This window comes from Crinia signifera, chromosome 4 (assembly GCF_055691185.1).
Source record: "Crinia signifera chromosome 4, ASM5569118v1, whole genome shotgun sequence".
In the NCBI taxonomy this organism is placed as follows: Eukaryota; Metazoa; Chordata; class Amphibia; order Anura; family Myobatrachidae; genus Crinia; species Crinia signifera.
Window position 1 is genome coordinate 123,312,037 of NC_139220.1, and position 17,279 is coordinate 123,329,315.

At 41.0% G+C, this 17,279-nt stretch overlaps 1 protein-coding gene across 2 annotated transcripts in view; it reads right to left on the reverse strand.

Moving 5' to 3' along the window:
• Positions 1-17,279, reverse strand: part of CEP290 (centrosomal protein 290) — a 221,073-nt gene that overhangs the window by 107,703 nt on the left and 96,091 nt on the right. For both annotated transcript variants that reach the window (XM_083182358.1, XM_083182357.1), the window contains exons 26-28: positions 9,723-9,834; positions 2,563-2,768; positions 467-618 (exon numbers count right to left, since the gene is read on the reverse strand). In XM_083182358.1, the coding sequence (XP_083038484.1) occupies positions 467-618; positions 2,563-2,768; positions 9,723-9,834 (470 nt within the window). The remainder of the gene's footprint in view (positions 1-466; positions 619-2,562; positions 2,769-9,722; positions 9,835-17,279) is intronic.

The window sequence follows — 17,279 nt, forward strand, 5'->3', positions numbered from 1 at the left end:
CTGAAGTTCATGTCATGAAATCACTATAGTAATGTAAAACAAAAACAGATGTGTCAATTTACATCATGCTGCAATGCTTAAGCACAGGCAAACACATTATAGCATCTCAGGGTGCAAACAGTCACACCTGCGACTTTGTAATGAAGCGAGTATGGTTCGCACACACCGATTAGAACGCAAATTGCATGCTGCAATGCGTATTTTAAAAAGACACATCTGTAGGGCATAGGTGAGAGTACAAAAGTCAAGCAACAAAACTAATTCATTGATTTGAGATGCAGCACCTTTCCCTTGTCAAGTGTCCATAGAATAAAATAAACTTCATCCGATAGGTTACTAAATATAGAAAAAATACATTTCAGTGAATCTAACATGAAAAGCTTTGCTTCCTATGTCGGCATTTAAAAAGGACACACTAGATGCACAGACTGTCTATTTTTTAGCCTCCGGGGCACTTAGCACTTACTTTGATATCTCAACCTTCATCTCTGCTTCACTTTTCTCTAACTCCATAATTCTTCTTCTGTCTGCATCAGAGATTACTTTACTTATGCTGTTGGCTAGCTCATCTCTTAATGCTTGTTCTACTTTCTGTGCCTCAATATTGATTCTAGTAAGCTGAGACAAAAGAACAGCAATTTTCAAAACAGTAAAAAGAAACATTCCCCAACTAGTCCTCTGCACTAATGCATATTACAAAAGGATTGAGAGCTACTCCAACAGCTGTAAACGGGTGTGGTATGGGGGTCCGACAGTCGGGAGTCCAACGCTGAAATCCACACTGCCAGTACTCAGACAGCGGGGCTCGCCATAGGTTCTATTTATCCTCTATAGGGGTCATGGACCCCCACGAGGGAGAAAAGCCCCTGTAAGGCAGGATCCAGACTGTCGGGCTTTAAACAATCGAGATTCCAAAATCAGTCTACTGATCTTCGGAAACCCGACTGTCGGGAGATCATCTGGCACACCTGTAAAAAAACAAAGCAGTCATATAGATAATGAGCAAAGTGAAACAATTTCAAACAGTTTACTCTACATTTATATCACCCAGGAAATAAGGGGATTTCAAAACATCCATACACATTTCTGTTATAATACAAGCAATGGATTTTTAAAGTAAAATAACTAGGGCTGATTAAGGGTTTTGGAACCCTTAGGCTAATACACTTTTAGAGGCCCCCCTACCATCATGATACTAAACACAAGAGTGCAATGCGTGTATGGGCTAAGGAAATGGACATTCGTACAGACATGTGCAGAGAACAAAGGTTATACAACTGACATTTTGGTGTTCACATCTAATGATGTTTGTGGAGTTTAGACTTTGGCTTCTGGAAAAGTCAAGGAAGACCCTAAAGATAAGCTAAATGCAGCTCTTTGGGGTACATAGACAGCACTGCAGCATAATGTACATAAGTCAACATTTTAGCAGTACTTACAAGGTTCCTTCATCCCAGACATCTGGTAGTTACTGTAAATAAGAACTTCCCTCAATATCGGGATGACTGGGAAGCTAGCAAACGTTTTTTTTGTGTTTTTTTTTAATTAAGAGCAGCTACTGTCAACATGGAATAAATTAGATCTCCATTTTACTCCCAGGCTGCCACTACACAGCACCCCTTTAAGTCTTGGTTCCCTAGGCTGGAGTCTAATCAGGAACTGAGAATAACAGACTTAATCAATTAACATTCACTGCACATGACCATGGCAAATATTAAGCAACTTTTGAATGTTACGTAACCCCAGAGTGTCAAAATCTGTGTATTATCAGTAGTTCCCCCCAAAAAAACTTTATTGATTGCTTCCCCCTCATGTAAAAATATGCTTAACTAGTTACCAGTCCGTCAAAATGACGGATCATCATAACATGAATGTCAGCACTGGCGGCTGTGAGCCCACGTACAGAGAAACACTTGAATTGCTCTGTAAGTCGCCATCTTGAAGCTGCCTGGGCACAAAACAATTCTATTCCTGCCACAAAAGATGATTAGCAGCAAGTGGAGGCTCCTACCTCATTGTTGGATGGGGGGATTGCCACTGTACGCGATATTACCCGCCGCTGCCCAGTCCCGGCTCCTCTACAATGCAGGTCACAGGCACTGCGACCAGTGCATGTGCCGTACCTGGGACTGAATCTGGCTTCACTACAGTTACATATTTTTACCTAAATAGGCTGTCAATTTTGCAGCCCATAGGAAAAAAACACCACTGGTAGTAGCATTAGCCTTTTATCGTATAGGAAAAGGAATTTTTTGCTGCAGTTTACATAAAACAGAAGGAATGGGTTATTCCACAAATGGACCAACAATTTCTGAAGTTTTGTCATGGTTAGTATAAAGACATAGCTATGATTAAACACATGACTAATTATGAAATTATTATCACATACGTGTGTAAGTTATTAGTATGGGTTTCAGTGGAAAATTAAACTCAGCCATGTCCAGAAAAATTTTATGTTTTAAAACAGGTTTGTGCCGACCTCCTTTTCAGCATATCTACACCACAAGAAAAGTGTGCAACATCTAATTATAAATAAAAGGCAATAAAATACTTTCCACTTACCTCAGAAAACTTGGACTCAAGTTCAAAGTTTCGTTCCTCAACTTGTTTTAATGTGGTCCGCAAATGTTCATACATTTTCTGTGAATGCTCAGCTCTTTGCCTTTCATTCAGCTCTTTCATTTCCAGCATGGTAATTTTTTTAGAAATTGAAACAATTTCATTATTTGTAATTGCTTTGGTGGCTTTATCCATTGCAGTATTACCTCCTATATCAATTGAAAGATGCAATAGTAAACAGGTATTCTATGTTTTTTTGCTCTGGTTTTTAACACATAGATATTTTGCCTTTATTTATCGATAATTTTTCCAAGCGCAATCATAGGGCAATTGTTATACATGTGCTTTTTTTGCGTTGTTAATCAAAAAAATGTTTTCAATAATAAGCAAATACTTTTTGCTAGTCATTTGTTTTTTTTTTTTTTTAAATACTTCCAAAACGATACAGCTTTTTCCAAACACCCACATAAGCTACACACTTTTCTAAAATGACATCAAACCCCGAGCAACATGCCCATATATAGCTTTTGGCGATGGCGGAAAAATTATAAAGAAACTCCCACTCATTGCCTCATTGGTGTTTTTCCGCAAAGAGGCGATACGTGTCTTCAAAACGTTGAATAGCGGGAAAACTATTATACGCGATATAGTTTTGCTATATGGAAAAACCGTAAACGGGCAGATATCGCCATTTCAAACGTTTACGGGAAACATTGAATACCGCCCTTTGGGACTTTGGAAAATAGTGATATACTGTAAATTAAGTTCAATTGTATCACAAAATTGAAAAGGACAAAAAGTTATCCTATACATGTGAAAGAAGCTTTTATAGTGCATAATAAATAACTAAGCAGTTTGATATATACCCATATGAAATAAAGTAGTATAAGGTCAATTGCGTCACAGTTTAGCTATATATATATATATATATATATATATATATATATATATATATATATATATATATATATATATATATATATATATATATATATATATATATATATATATATATATATATATATATATATATATATATGGAGGAAGTGCCCTGCACTCTGTGCTAAAGTCTAGCAACTGGTCCGGTGCTTGCAATCCTGGTCGGGAAATGTAGAAGCAAATGGTGGCATGCACTCGGACTCTATTCCAGCAGTCAATAAATGAAAAAAGAAGACACAACCCAAGGTTATGTTGCCAACGTTTCGGACGATGAGGTCCTTTATCAAGACATATAATAAATCAAACAAACAAGACTTACATATATAGAAGAGTGCTGATTACCCCAAGTGTCTGCCCATCACCTGCACGCTACCGGGGAGCCGCCTGACGTCACGGGAGCGCCGTAACCCCAACGAGGCCGAGTCGCCCGGGGAGGCGTGCCACCAACGTGACCATCACCATGGTGACATGATAACAAAAATAAAAACGGCATATGCAGCAATCTGTAATAGAAAAAGTATGAAATAGAAACTGTCATAAACAAGGCACTAGGCTTAGTATGTGCATGCAAATGCATATCTCAAAAGGGGTGACTCATCTAACACAAGTATGCAAGGAATAAACAAAAACAACATGCAGACGGAAGAGAGCCTATGGGCTAAGCCGACTGTTATCCACGTGAGCTGTCCAACATGTTAAACTGCTGTCGGATGACGTCTGGCAGAATCAAGAGGGATCGGGGAAATAAAGAAGCAAAAAAAAACACAAAAAAACCACATGACCGTGGACGCTCAACCTCAAATAGGTAACAAATGCGATTAGACACATACTGTGTGTCATAATATAAAACTACGTTAATGTAGCAGTGTTACAGAAAGCATGTTAGAGACAGTTGCTCATTGAGACCTAACGGGCTTACTGTCTGTAGCCTGTGTATCCATTTCGCCTCCAACTGGAGGAGAGCTCTGCCCCTATCACCACCTCGCCTACTGGGGGGGATGCAGTCAATGATTTTATATCTCAAAGTAGGTAGGGAATGATTGAGCAACTTGAAGTGCCGGGCAACAGGCTGATCAGAGCCTTTGCCCTCCAGTGCAGCACGTATGCTGCACCTGTGCATCGCAATCCTTTCTTTAAATTGTCGTATGGTCTTCCCTATGTAGAGAAGACCACACGGGCACTTTATGTAATAAATAACGAATCTACTAGAGCATGTTAAGGAGTGCCTGATTAGAATTTTTTCACCCGTACGAGGGTGAAAGAAATGGTCGCCCGTCTCCAGATTTGAACAGGTGGTGCATCCCAAGCACTTGAAGTTGCCTTTTTTACGAGATAAAAAGTGTTCCCTGGTGGTTGGAGAAAAATCTGAGATGTCATTGTGCACAATGACATCCTTGATGTTTCTCCCTCTGCGATAAGACGGTAAGATGGAACAGTCTTTAAGGGCAGGTAAACTATCATCAGAGCTGATGAGTGGCCACATCTGCCTAGCAGATCGCATATTGCTGGTGCTAGAGGTGGAGAATTTCTGAGTCCAAATTATTTTATTTGGGATCTGTTTAGACCTAGAGGACGTCAGTACTGTCATTCTGTCTAAGGAAAGAACCTTATTCATGGTGTTCAAGAGTAATTTGTGGGGATAACCTCTGGTTAGGAAATCATCCATCATGCGATGCATCTCAATCTCAGCTGCTGATTTGTCGCTGCATATTCTCAAGGCTCGCAAAAATTGCGAGTAAGGGAGTCCCCATTTTAACGAGGGGGGGTGGTGGCTGGAAGCTAATAGGGTGGTATTTCTGTCAGTCGGTTTTCTGAACAAGGTGGTAGTAATAGCATGGTCATCAGAAAGATGGATTTGGACGTCAAGGAAATTAATACTAGATTTGTCACAAGTGTATGTGTATTTTATGTTAAGGTCAGCGGCATTGGCAAATGACATATGCTCATGGAAGCTCTCTGTGGTGCCAGACCAGATAATCAGCATATCATCTATATATCTGTAAAACGCCACAATATTCTGCATAACATCAGGTCTAGACAAAAACATATCTTTCTCAATTTCATACATAAAGATATTAGCCAGGCTCGGGGCGACGCAAGAACCCATTGCGACCCCCGAGCACTGTATGTAGAATTGTTTATCAAAGATAAAATAGTTCCTGGATAAAGCCAAGTCCAAAAGCTCAATAAAGAAGTTAGCGTCGGGACCCTGGTACAGATCACTACTCTGCACCGCCCGTTTGACAGCTTGCAAGCCTCTCTGATGGGGGATGTTGGTGTACAAGGAAACCACATCCACTGTGCATAATATACAATTATCAGTCAGAGGTGTAAGTTTATGCAATTCAATGAGCAGGGTATTGGTATCCTTTAGATATGTAGATTGTCTTTGGACTATAGGCTGCAGGAACATATCCAGAAATTGCGCAACCACATAGAATAAAGAATCTCTGGCCGATATTATCGGTCGGCCCGGAGGGTTAATAGTATCCTTATGCAATTTTGGTATAGTGTACAGTACAGGTACCCTCGGGTAGTCGACAGTTAAGGCAGACCCAATGTAGTCTGGAATAATACCCTCCTTGACACCTTTCTCCAACAAAGCATCCAATTCTTGTTTATATGCACAAGTCGGGTCCTTAGGTAGTTTTCGGTATACATCAATGTCCGCCAATTGGCGATAGACCTCCCTACAATAGGCACTCAGATCTTGTACCACAATGCCTCCCCCCTTATCAGCACTACGGATTACAATGTCTTTGTAACTCCCCAAAGCTTTAAGTGCAGTTTGTTCACTTACCGATAAGTTGGGTACAGACTGTCCAATTTGTTGGTTGCGGATTTTTGAGTCCATGAAATTAATGTAAGCCTTGATGTTGGGATTGTGCGATTGGGGATCAAATGTGGTTTTCTTGGATAAGGTAGGGATTATTGATGGTTGCACTGTTGATGTACCAAAGTGGTCTCTCAAACGTAAACGCCTCCCGAATTTATACAGATCCACTTTATCTTCAAATGCGTCTGCTGTAGTAGTTGGCACAAAAGATAGTCCTTTCTGGAGGATCGATAATTCTGAGGAGGATAGTGTGCGAGAAGATAGATTGAAAACTCCGAAAAAAAGAAAACGTCCAAGAAAGCCTAGTTTTCAATCTATCTTCTCGCACACTATCCTCCTCAGAATTATCGATCCTCCAGAAAGGACTATCTTTTGTGCCAACTACTACAGCAGACGCATTTGAAGATAAAGTGGATCTGTATAAATTCGGGAGGCGTTTACGTTTGAGAGACCACTTTGGTACATCAACAGTGCAACCATCAATAATCCCTACCTTATCCAAGAAAACCACATTTGATCCCCAATCGCACAATCCCAACATCAAGGCTTACATTAATTTCATGGACTCAAAAATCCGCAACCAACAAATTGGACAGTCTGTACCCAACTTATCGGTAAGTGAACAAACTGCACTTAAAGCTTTGGGGAGTTACAAAGACATTGTAATCCGTAGTGCTGATAAGGGGGGAGGCATTGTGGTACAAGATCTGAGTGCCTATTGTAGGGAGGTCTATCGCCAATTGGCGGACATTGATGTATACCGAAAACTACCTAAGGACCCGACTTGTGCATATAAACAAGAATTGGATGCTTTGTTGGAGAAAGGTGTCAAGGAGGGTATTATTCCAGACTACATTGGGTCTGCCTTAACTGTCGACTACCCGAGGGTACCTGTACTGTACACTATACCAAAATTGCATAAGGATACTATTAACCCTCCGGGCCGACCGATAATATCGGCCAGAGATTCTTTATTCTATGTGGTTGCGCAATTTCTGGATATGTTCCTGCAGCCTATAGTCCAAAGACAATCTACATATCTAAAGGATACCAATACCCTGCTCATTGAATTGCATAAACTTACACCTCTGACTGATAATTGTATATTATGCACAGTGGATGTGGTTTCCTTGTACACCAACATCCCCCATCAGAGAGGCTTGCAAGCTGTCAAACGGGCGGTGCAGAGTAGTGATCTGTACCAGGGTCCCGACGCTAACTTCTTTATTGAGCTTTTGGACTTGGCTTTATCCAGGAACTATTTTATCTTTGATAAACAATTCTACATACAGTGCTCGGGGGTCGCAATGGGTTCTTGCGTCGCCCCGAGCCTGGCTAATATCTTTATGTATGAAATTGAGAAAGATATGTTTTTGTCTAGACCTGATGTTATGCAGAATATTGTGGCGTTTTACAGATATATAGATGATATGCTGATTATCTGGTCTGGCACCACAGAGAGCTTCCATGAGCATATGTCATTTGCCAATGCCGCTGACCTTAACATAAAATACACATACACTTGTGACAAATCTAGTATTAATTTCCTTGACGTCCAAATCCATCTTTCTGATGACCATGCTATTACTACCACCTTGTTCAGAAAACCGACTGACAGAAATACCACCCTATTAGCTTCCAGCCACCACCCCCCCTCGTTAAAATGGGGACTCCCTTACTCGCAATTTTTGCGAGCCTTGAGAATATGCAGCGACAAATCAGCAGCTGAGATTGAGATGCATCGCATGATGGATGATTTCCTAACCAGAGGTTATCCCCACAAATTACTCTTGAACACCATGAATAAGGTTCTTTCCTTAGACAGAATGACAGTACTGACGTCCTCTAGGTCTAAACAGATCCCAAATAAAATAATTTGGACTCAGAAATTCTCCACCTCTAGCACCAGCAATATGCGATCTGCTAGGCAGATGTGGCCACTCATCAGCTCTGATGATAGTTTACCTGCCCTTAAAGACTGTTCCATCTTACCGTCTTATCGCAGAGGGAGAAACATCAAGGATGTCATTGTGCACAATGACATCTCAGATTTTTCTCCAACCACCAGGGAACACTTTTTATCTCGTAAAAAAGGCAACTTCAAGTGCTTGGGATGCACCACCTGTTCAAATCTGGAGACGGGCGACCATTTCTTTCACCCTCGTACGGGTGAAAAAATTCTAATCAGGCACTCCTTAACATGCTCTAGTAGATTCGTTATTTATTACATAAAGTGCCCGTGTGGTCTTCTCTACATAGGGAAGACCATACGACAATTTAAAGAAAGGATTGCGATGCACAGGTGCAGCATACGTGCTGCACTGGAGGGCAAAGGCTCTGATCAGCCTGTTGCACGGCACTTCAAGTTGCTCAATCATTCCCTACCTACTTTGAGATATAAAATCATTGACTGCATCCCCCCCAGTAGGCGAGGTGGTGATAGGGGCAGAGCTCTCCTCCAGTTGGAGGCGAAATGGATACACAGGCTACAGACAGTAAGCCCGTTAGGTCTCAATGAGCAACTGTCTCTAACATGCTTTCTGTAACACTGCTACATTAACGTAGTTTTATATTATGACACACAGTATGTGTCTAATCGCATTTGTTACCTATTTGAGGTTGAGCGTCCACGGTTATGTGGTTTTTTTGTGGTTTTTTTTGCTTTTTTATTTCCCCGATCCCTCTTGATTCTGCCAGACGTCATCCGACAGCAGTTTAACATGTTGGACAGCTCACGTGGATAACAGTCGGCTTAGCCCATAGGCTCTCTTCCGTCTGCATGTTGTTTTTGTTTATTCCTTGCATACTTGTGTTAGATGAGTCACCCCTTTTGAGATATGCATTTGCATGCACATACTAAGCCTAGTGCCTTGTTTATGACAGTTTCTATTTCATACTTTTTCTATTACAGATTGCTGCATATGCCGTTTTTATTTTTGTTATCATGTCACCATGGTGATGGTCACGTTGGTGGCACGCCTCCCCGGGCGACTCGGCCTCGTTGGGGTTACGGCGCTCCCGTGACGTCAGGCGGCTCCCCGGTAGCGTGCAGGTGATGGGCAGACACTTGGGGTAATCAGCACTCTTCTATATATGTAAGTCTTGTTTGTTTGATTTATTATATGTCTTGATAAAGGACCTCATCGTCCGAAACGTTGGCAACATAACCTTGGGTTGTGTCTTCTTTTTTCATTTATTGACTGCTGGAATAGAGTCCGAGTGCATGCCACCATTTGCTTCTATATATATATATATATATATATAAAATTAATAAAGACAAATGCTAATAATTAAAGCAGCAAAGCATTGCACATATCTAGAGCATTAATTCACAATCTGGAGTTTAGATTTGTAAGCAGCATTTTGCAAGAGAAGCAGCTGTACATACCTAATGCACCTGTGTGCTCCCAGGCTTGCTCAAGAGTGTTGAGTTTTTCTTTAGTTATTTCAAGTTCTTTCATATAGGAAGAAATCTGTGAATTTAGTGATGTATTTTCATGCTGTTTGAAAAGAGAAAGATATATATATATATATATATATATATATATATATATATATATATATATATATATATATATATATATATATATATACACACACATACACACACACAATAGACAAAAATAAAACTATTATAACTCAGTAATAGTTTTCTGAATATCACACGGTAACTTAACTGAACAAGGTAAAAAAACTTCTCATGCCAGAACTAATTAAAGGTGGGAACACATCATGTGATGCAATGTGGTGCGACTCCGTAATTTAACAAAACATCACATCCTCTATATACACACTGCACGATCCACTCTATGCAGTGTATCGTATCATTATATGCTGCACATAACTACACTGTGGAAACGTACCATTACAAATGCAGAACTTCCCATGGGACTGTTTAATGAACGATTGGGGTACATACCATACAATGTGTATATTGTTCGGACCCAAAAAAATGAAATTATACATTGTACAATATATCTTCGAATGTCTACCCTTTCTACTACAATTACATTTATAGGGTGCTGTATGACAAACACAGCTATTTTGAAAAAAATAAAAACTATAAATATAATGAGATAGAGATTATTTATATATATATATATATATACACACACACACACATAAACAGAGAGCGCTTCATTCCTACTATCATATAGGACTTTAATCACAGTAACAGTTCATTATAGGTACTGTATATATTCATTTGTGTTTGGCGTTTTTCTTGTTCAATTGAGGTAGAAAAAATGAGCAGAGGCAATGCCTATAGTAAATCACTGCACATATTTCCTTGCAAACCCCACCACAAGTCTGATTTTCCCTGAAAACATTTTTTTTTATTTTTTGGAAACATTTGTTGGGATTTGCCTTTGGAAACCCTTAGACAATTACCACCCAATAACAAATTAAGCAATTATGTTTCCAATTAGCATAATTAGTACTTCTAAAGCATGGTCTTCCTTTTGGCCCTAACAGGCTGGTCTTATGAAGCTGAAGTGTGTATAAAAATGTGAGAGACCCCAGTCATCGCCTGTTAGGTGTGTGACCCCTGACATGTATGACACCCCTTTGTGTGTTTCTGACGGCCTCAGCAGAGAGACCTACATGTCATAGGGCAGTATTCAATGAGAAAAATTTGCCGTGTTTTATGGCGAGTTTGTGCTTTTCTTGCGTTGGATGGAGACTTTTGCTCTCAAAATGCGAGCAACCCTATTCAACGTGCACTTCTCGCCGTCTTTCTAAGTGATTTTCGCCGTGTCTCTCCGTGTAGCAATTCTCCATCTTTTCATGGAGAAGTGGAATGTGAACTTTTTAAATAAAAGGTTTTTTGTTTTAATTTTGGTGTAAAAAAATCAGGAATTTTATTCTGTGAAAGGGCATGCTATTTTTATTCATATGCTTATAGCACCTGAATATATATTTTAATAAAAAAAAAATGAGCCGAGCCGCTCATTAGATATTCATATATTCACTGCACCCGATCATTACATATGCATGATCGGGAGCAGTGACTATACCGGGTCCCCTGCTGGCTCTGGGGGTGGGTGGCAGCTTGTGCTGCCTGGGTCCCAGGGAGCCCTTCTCCCCTCCACAAAAGTTCTGGGGCAGGCAGGGAGACTTCAAACTCCCAGCCTGCCACCGTCCCACGGCTCCCTGCCGCGGACGCTCGTCCACTGCAGGGGTTAAGATTCACTGCGAGGGGCAACTCGCCCCTCCGACATTGAATACAGGGAGAGCGAGTGGCAGCCAGCCCTCCGGAACACAGCGAGTGTGCAGCGAATCCTATACAGGATTCACTGCACACGGCAATATTTTATATTGATTACTGCCCATAGAAGTCCCTCCGAGCATCCTCTTCCACAGTGGAAAAAAAGTGGAGGAAATCCTCACTAGAATCCTAATCTGGAAGCCACACCACATGCAATGAGCACCAAAACTGCTTTAAGAATTGTGCATAGCTGTGGAATATTACTGCATTACAAATTACCTTTGTTAATTCACTAAATTACTCAATCAATAGACTTGTTTATAACGCTATACATTTATCACCATCATAGGGCAGTATTCAATGAGAAAAGTTCTCCGTGTTTTGTGGAGAACTTGTGCTTTGTTCGCCTTGGACGGAGCATTTTGCTCTCCAAAAGCGAGCAACCCTATTCAATGTGAAATGTTCTCCGTCTTTCTAAGTGATTTTCTCCGTCTCTCTCCGTCTCTCTCCGTGTAGCAGTTCTCCATCTTTTGATGGAGAGCTGGAATGTGAACTTTTAAACTAAAAGGTTTTTTTAAGAAATTTTGGTGTAAAAAAATCAGGTTTTTTTTTCAGTGAAGGGGCATGTTATTTTTATTCATGTGCTTATAATTTTATTTTTTTTTGTTTTTTTTACACAGTGCAGGCAGCAGGGGGCCAGAGCGCTCGAGCCGCTCATTAGATATTCATATATTCACTGCACTCGAACGTAACTATGCACAAACGGGTGCAGTGAATACTGGGTCCCCCGCTGGCTATAGGGGGGGTGCAGCCTGGGTCCTGGAGAGCCCCCCTCCCCTCCACAGTCCTCTGGAGCAGCCAGGGAGACTTTAATCTCTCTGGCTGCTTCCGGCTCCCTGAAAGCTCCCTGCTCCCTGCAGGGGTTAAGACTCTCCGCGAGTGGCGGAGAGCATCAGCCACATTGAATAGAGGGAGCAGGAGTGGCAGAGAGCCCTCCGGAACACGGAGAGTGCATGGAGAGCGAAATAAAACGCTCTCCATGCACGGAGAACTTTTTCATTGAATACTGCCCATAGTATTGTACCAACGGTGGTTTACTTTGTTTGAGACATCAGTCACCTTGAAACCTAGGAAGGTGGCAGAACGAAGATCAAGCACCTTTTAATAGAAGACAAGGCTCAATAATAATAATAATATAGATGACTAGACACTAAGTCGGTCATAAATCTATACCATAACACTTAAACAGCACAATAAAATTAAAAAAATAAATAAAAGAGCATTATTTGCAGGGCACTTTTTTGTCACTGCACGGACTAGGTAGTAATTTTTGAGTCTTAGAACCACATTTCTCAAGTTACATGGTCAGCTGCAGATACTATATAGGAGTATAGAATTTCTTACGACAAAACATATAATCTAGTCTTCAGCTCTTTACTGGATCCCAAACATTTCATATCTTGTGACAGTCATCAATGCTCACGTTTTTTCATCAATATAAAAATATTAATAATAATAATAATATCTAATTAAATAGATCTGCCGTAAAACAGAATGTAGTTTTGGGATTAGTAATGCATAGGGCTCCTAAAAACTTATTATGGAGTGTTACTATAAGGTTAACAAGAAGTAGTAAGAGTAATTATTACATAAAGTACTTTTGCAAAACTTATGGCTGTTTAATATGTCAATATTTCTTAAAACACAGTAAAATATACTGTATATTTTAAAGCAGATTATTTTGACAATAGTTCAAAAAAAAATGAGGCCTTTGTATGAGAAAATTATCTTAGACTTTTTTTATACAAGTTTATCGAAAACATTTGTTTCTGTTTGGGAAACATGAAAACAAGATATTATGGTCGGTATTCAATGGCAAGTCCGCCACATTTTGTATGCTAATAATGGTTGATGGTGGCGCTCAAACCTAGATTTGCCGGCTGCTGTGTCGAGTGGGTCCCAACTCAGAGAATAGTATTTAATGCTTGGTGACCAGCGCTCAGGCACTAACGTAGATATGGTGTGATATGTGGGTACTGTGAACGTGCTGTAACAGACAAGTCTGTGAGCCAGTGTAAAAATTGCAATAATATTTATTGGAGCGGAGTACACAAATGACTGCACCGTTGTGATCTGTGTAGCAGCAGCTGTTGATAGCCGGGGCAGGGCTAAAGGACACAGCGTGCTGGTGGCACAGTCACCTGTATGGAAATGCACAGTCTGGGTGAGGAGGGGGGGTGATGATGGGTAGGGGGGTCGGGGAAGAGCAGTGCGGTGATACTGGGTTGGGCGGTGCCCAGATAGTCCCGGACTGAATTTGCAGGAGTGAAAACGCTGGATGCCCACAACGGGGGGAGTACAGTCCTGGGTCAAGGAAGGTGGCAGGGTGTCGTCGAAGGCTGGCGTCCCAAGCACCTCCGGCGGTGCACCGTGCACGTACCTGATACCCGCTTGATCTTCTCCCGTCTGGAGGGTCCTCGGCGTTGTCCATGGCTTGGATACTGTACCGGCGTCTGCTTCAGGGGAGGACGCCGGCTGTCGATCCACGCCGCTTCTACAGCAAACAGCCGCACTTCCGGGTTCTGCGGGGATCGCGTAATCGGAAGTGTGAGCTGGTTGGTGGAGCAGGGTGGGCTCGACTCCCGGATGGGAGGAGACTTGGAGGCTTGTAGTATGATGCTGTGTAATGCGATCCAACGCGTTTCTGCCCTTGTGGGGCCTTTCTCAAGGATACATGGTGTTGCTGGTGAGCCTGGTTTATAGGGGTTGTTGGTCACTCCCCCTTGGTGGGTGGTAGCCATAGGTTCTCGGGGCTGTCAATCAGAGTGGTTGTGTAATCAGCTGATTGCACGGAGTTCTGTGTCAGTTTTTTCTGTGCAGCGAAAGTCTTAATGCATTGTGTGCATATATTGTTATATTGGTCATTCTCCCCTTTGGGGATGCTGTTCTGTTATGGTGATTACCCTGTGGGTGATGCCATATATCATCTGGAGACTGTCCCCAGATTAAAGTCTATGTTGAGCCCTTTAGGTGCTAATGTCTGCATCCAAATCCAAAATCCAAAATAAATTCCCTTCTGTCAAGTTGTTGGGCAAAGTCCCCTCCCCTCCAATTTTTCTTTGGTGCTTCTATAATGGTGAATTGCAATCCCTTGGGATTGCAGTGATGTTTGGCTTTGAAATGTGAGGACACACTAAGTTGATCAAAACCTCTTTTTATATTCCTCACATGCTCATATAGTCTAGCACTCAAAGACCTAACGGTTCTCCCCACATATTCTAGATTGCAGGGACATCTCAAAAGGTATATGACACCTGTGGTATTGCATGTGAAATGTTCCCTATGTGCGAAAGTCCTGTCTATTGTTGTGGAATGCCAGGTCATCTGTTTTTTGGTGGTCAAGTCTTTGCATACCTTGCACCCTGAGCATCTCCCACAGTAGAAGAAGCCCTTACTGTCGGTCAGGGTCGTCTGTTTGATGGATGTGGGTTTTAAATGATTTTTTGTCAGTTATTGTTTCAGGTCTGGGGCTTTTCTGAAGACTACTGTCGGTCTGTTTTGTACGTGCATGGTGAGGTCAGGGTCTTGGCACAGGATGTGCCAATGTCTGTTTAGAATTTTTTTGAGGGGGTCAGCTGCTTGGTTGTATTGGGTGATGAAGAGTATTTTATTATTGTCTGTGGTTTTGTTTTTGTCTTTTACTGTCAGTGTCTCACTACGTTCCATTTTAAGTATGTCTTGTTGTGCTTTTGTAACTAGTTCTGAGTCATAGTTTTTATCTAGGAATTGTTGTAGCATTTCTGTTGATTGTATTTCATAGTCAGATGTTTTGGAGCAGTTACGTCTTAGCCTGTGAAATTGTCCTTTTGGTATGTTGCTGAGCCAGGGTTTGTAGTGTCCACTGTTGTATAAAATGTAACTGTTTACATCTACATTCTTTTTGTATGTTTTGGTATGTATTGTGTTCTGGTCTATGTATATCTCCAAATCTAGGAATTGAACTGATGTCTTGCTAAAGTGCGTGGTGAATTTTAAATTTCTATTGTTTACGTTCAGTTGGTGTATGAATTGGTTAACAGATAACACTACCGCCACATTTTGTGGCGAGAATACCCTGATGGCGAGTTATCAGCATTGCTCGTCATCCTAACTCACAGTCAGGGCATTGAATCCTGCCCAAAGTATACTTCTCAGGCAGCCATTTACAACCTTGGCAATAACTAATCATAAGTAGGGCCATATAAATATTATTAAAATTAATGATATTTTACAATTTTAGTAACCAGACAGTCTTCATTTAAGACAATCATTTTGTATGGTGTGATTATTAGAATACCTGTACACAGGGTATTTTTTTTCATTGTGGAAACCACTATAATAAATATACATACATAAATTTGTTATCTCTTGTAAAAATGTGTATTTTCCCATTTCAAATGAGTGATATATATATATATATATATATATATATATATATATATATATATATATATATATATACACACATATATATATGACCCCTCTTGATGAAGGTGCCATGCACCGAAGCAGCCGTCGAGGAGACGTGTAATGTATCAATTTAAGCATTGTATCAGCTTGTTGGGTGTCCATTTATGCTCCTGATTATTGTGAGCTTGGATCTATTAAAACCTGCATTCATTTATCTGGTGGATTGGATCTTTTTCATGACTGGTGCTGTCAGTTCTGTTACCCTCTGGGGATCACATACAGGACTTTAACACATATATATATATATATATATATATATATATATATATATATATATATATATATATATATATATATATATATATATATATATATATATAAAGGGATTTTTGTAAGAACTTACCGTTCGAATCCCTTTCTCTGATATGGTCCTGGTGACACAGCTCAACACTGGGATGTAGGAGGGTCCGAAGGAGCCAGGCACCTACCCTAAAGCTTTAGAGGGTAGGCTCCTCCCCTACTGCATCCCTGGACTCTTCAGTTCAATCTTTCAAAGCCACTGGAATACATTAACTCAGTACAAACGCCTGCACATATTATATGCACATTTTATAACAGAAACTGTTAACTTTTAACCATTTTAACATGAACATCATGAAACTTCTGGCATACTTACTGAGCGTAAGGGAGGGATCGCTGTGTCACCAGGACCATATCAGAGAAAGGGATTCGAACGGTAAGTTCTTACAAAAATCCCTTTTTCTCTTTCAATGGTCCTGGTGACACAGCTCAACACTGGGACGTTTCAGAGCCTGTACTTTGGGAGGGTACGCTCAGGTCTGCAGCTCTCAGCACTGCTCGCCCGAATGATGCGTCCTCCGACGCGAACTCATGGAATCTATAGAATTTGGCAAATGTGTGAACAGATGACCAAGTGGCAGTTCTGCAAACCTGCTCAGCTGTGGCCCCATGTCGAACCGCCCAAGAGGTGGCAACTGACCTGGTGGTATGCGCATTAATTCTGGCCGGTACAGGACTACCCACTTTGGTGTATGCAAAAGCTATCACAGATCGCAACCACCTAGCAATAGTCTGCTTAGAAGCAGGCCAACCAATTTTGTGTACGTCACACAGTACCAATAATGTGTCAGTCTTTCTGACACTCTTCACTCTGTCCACATATATGCGTAAGGCACGCACAACATCCAAAGTCTTCAACTTGTCCCTTTTCTTGGAACCCTCTGGGGGTTGAAACACAGGTAGAACTATCTCCTGATTTAAATGGAAGGC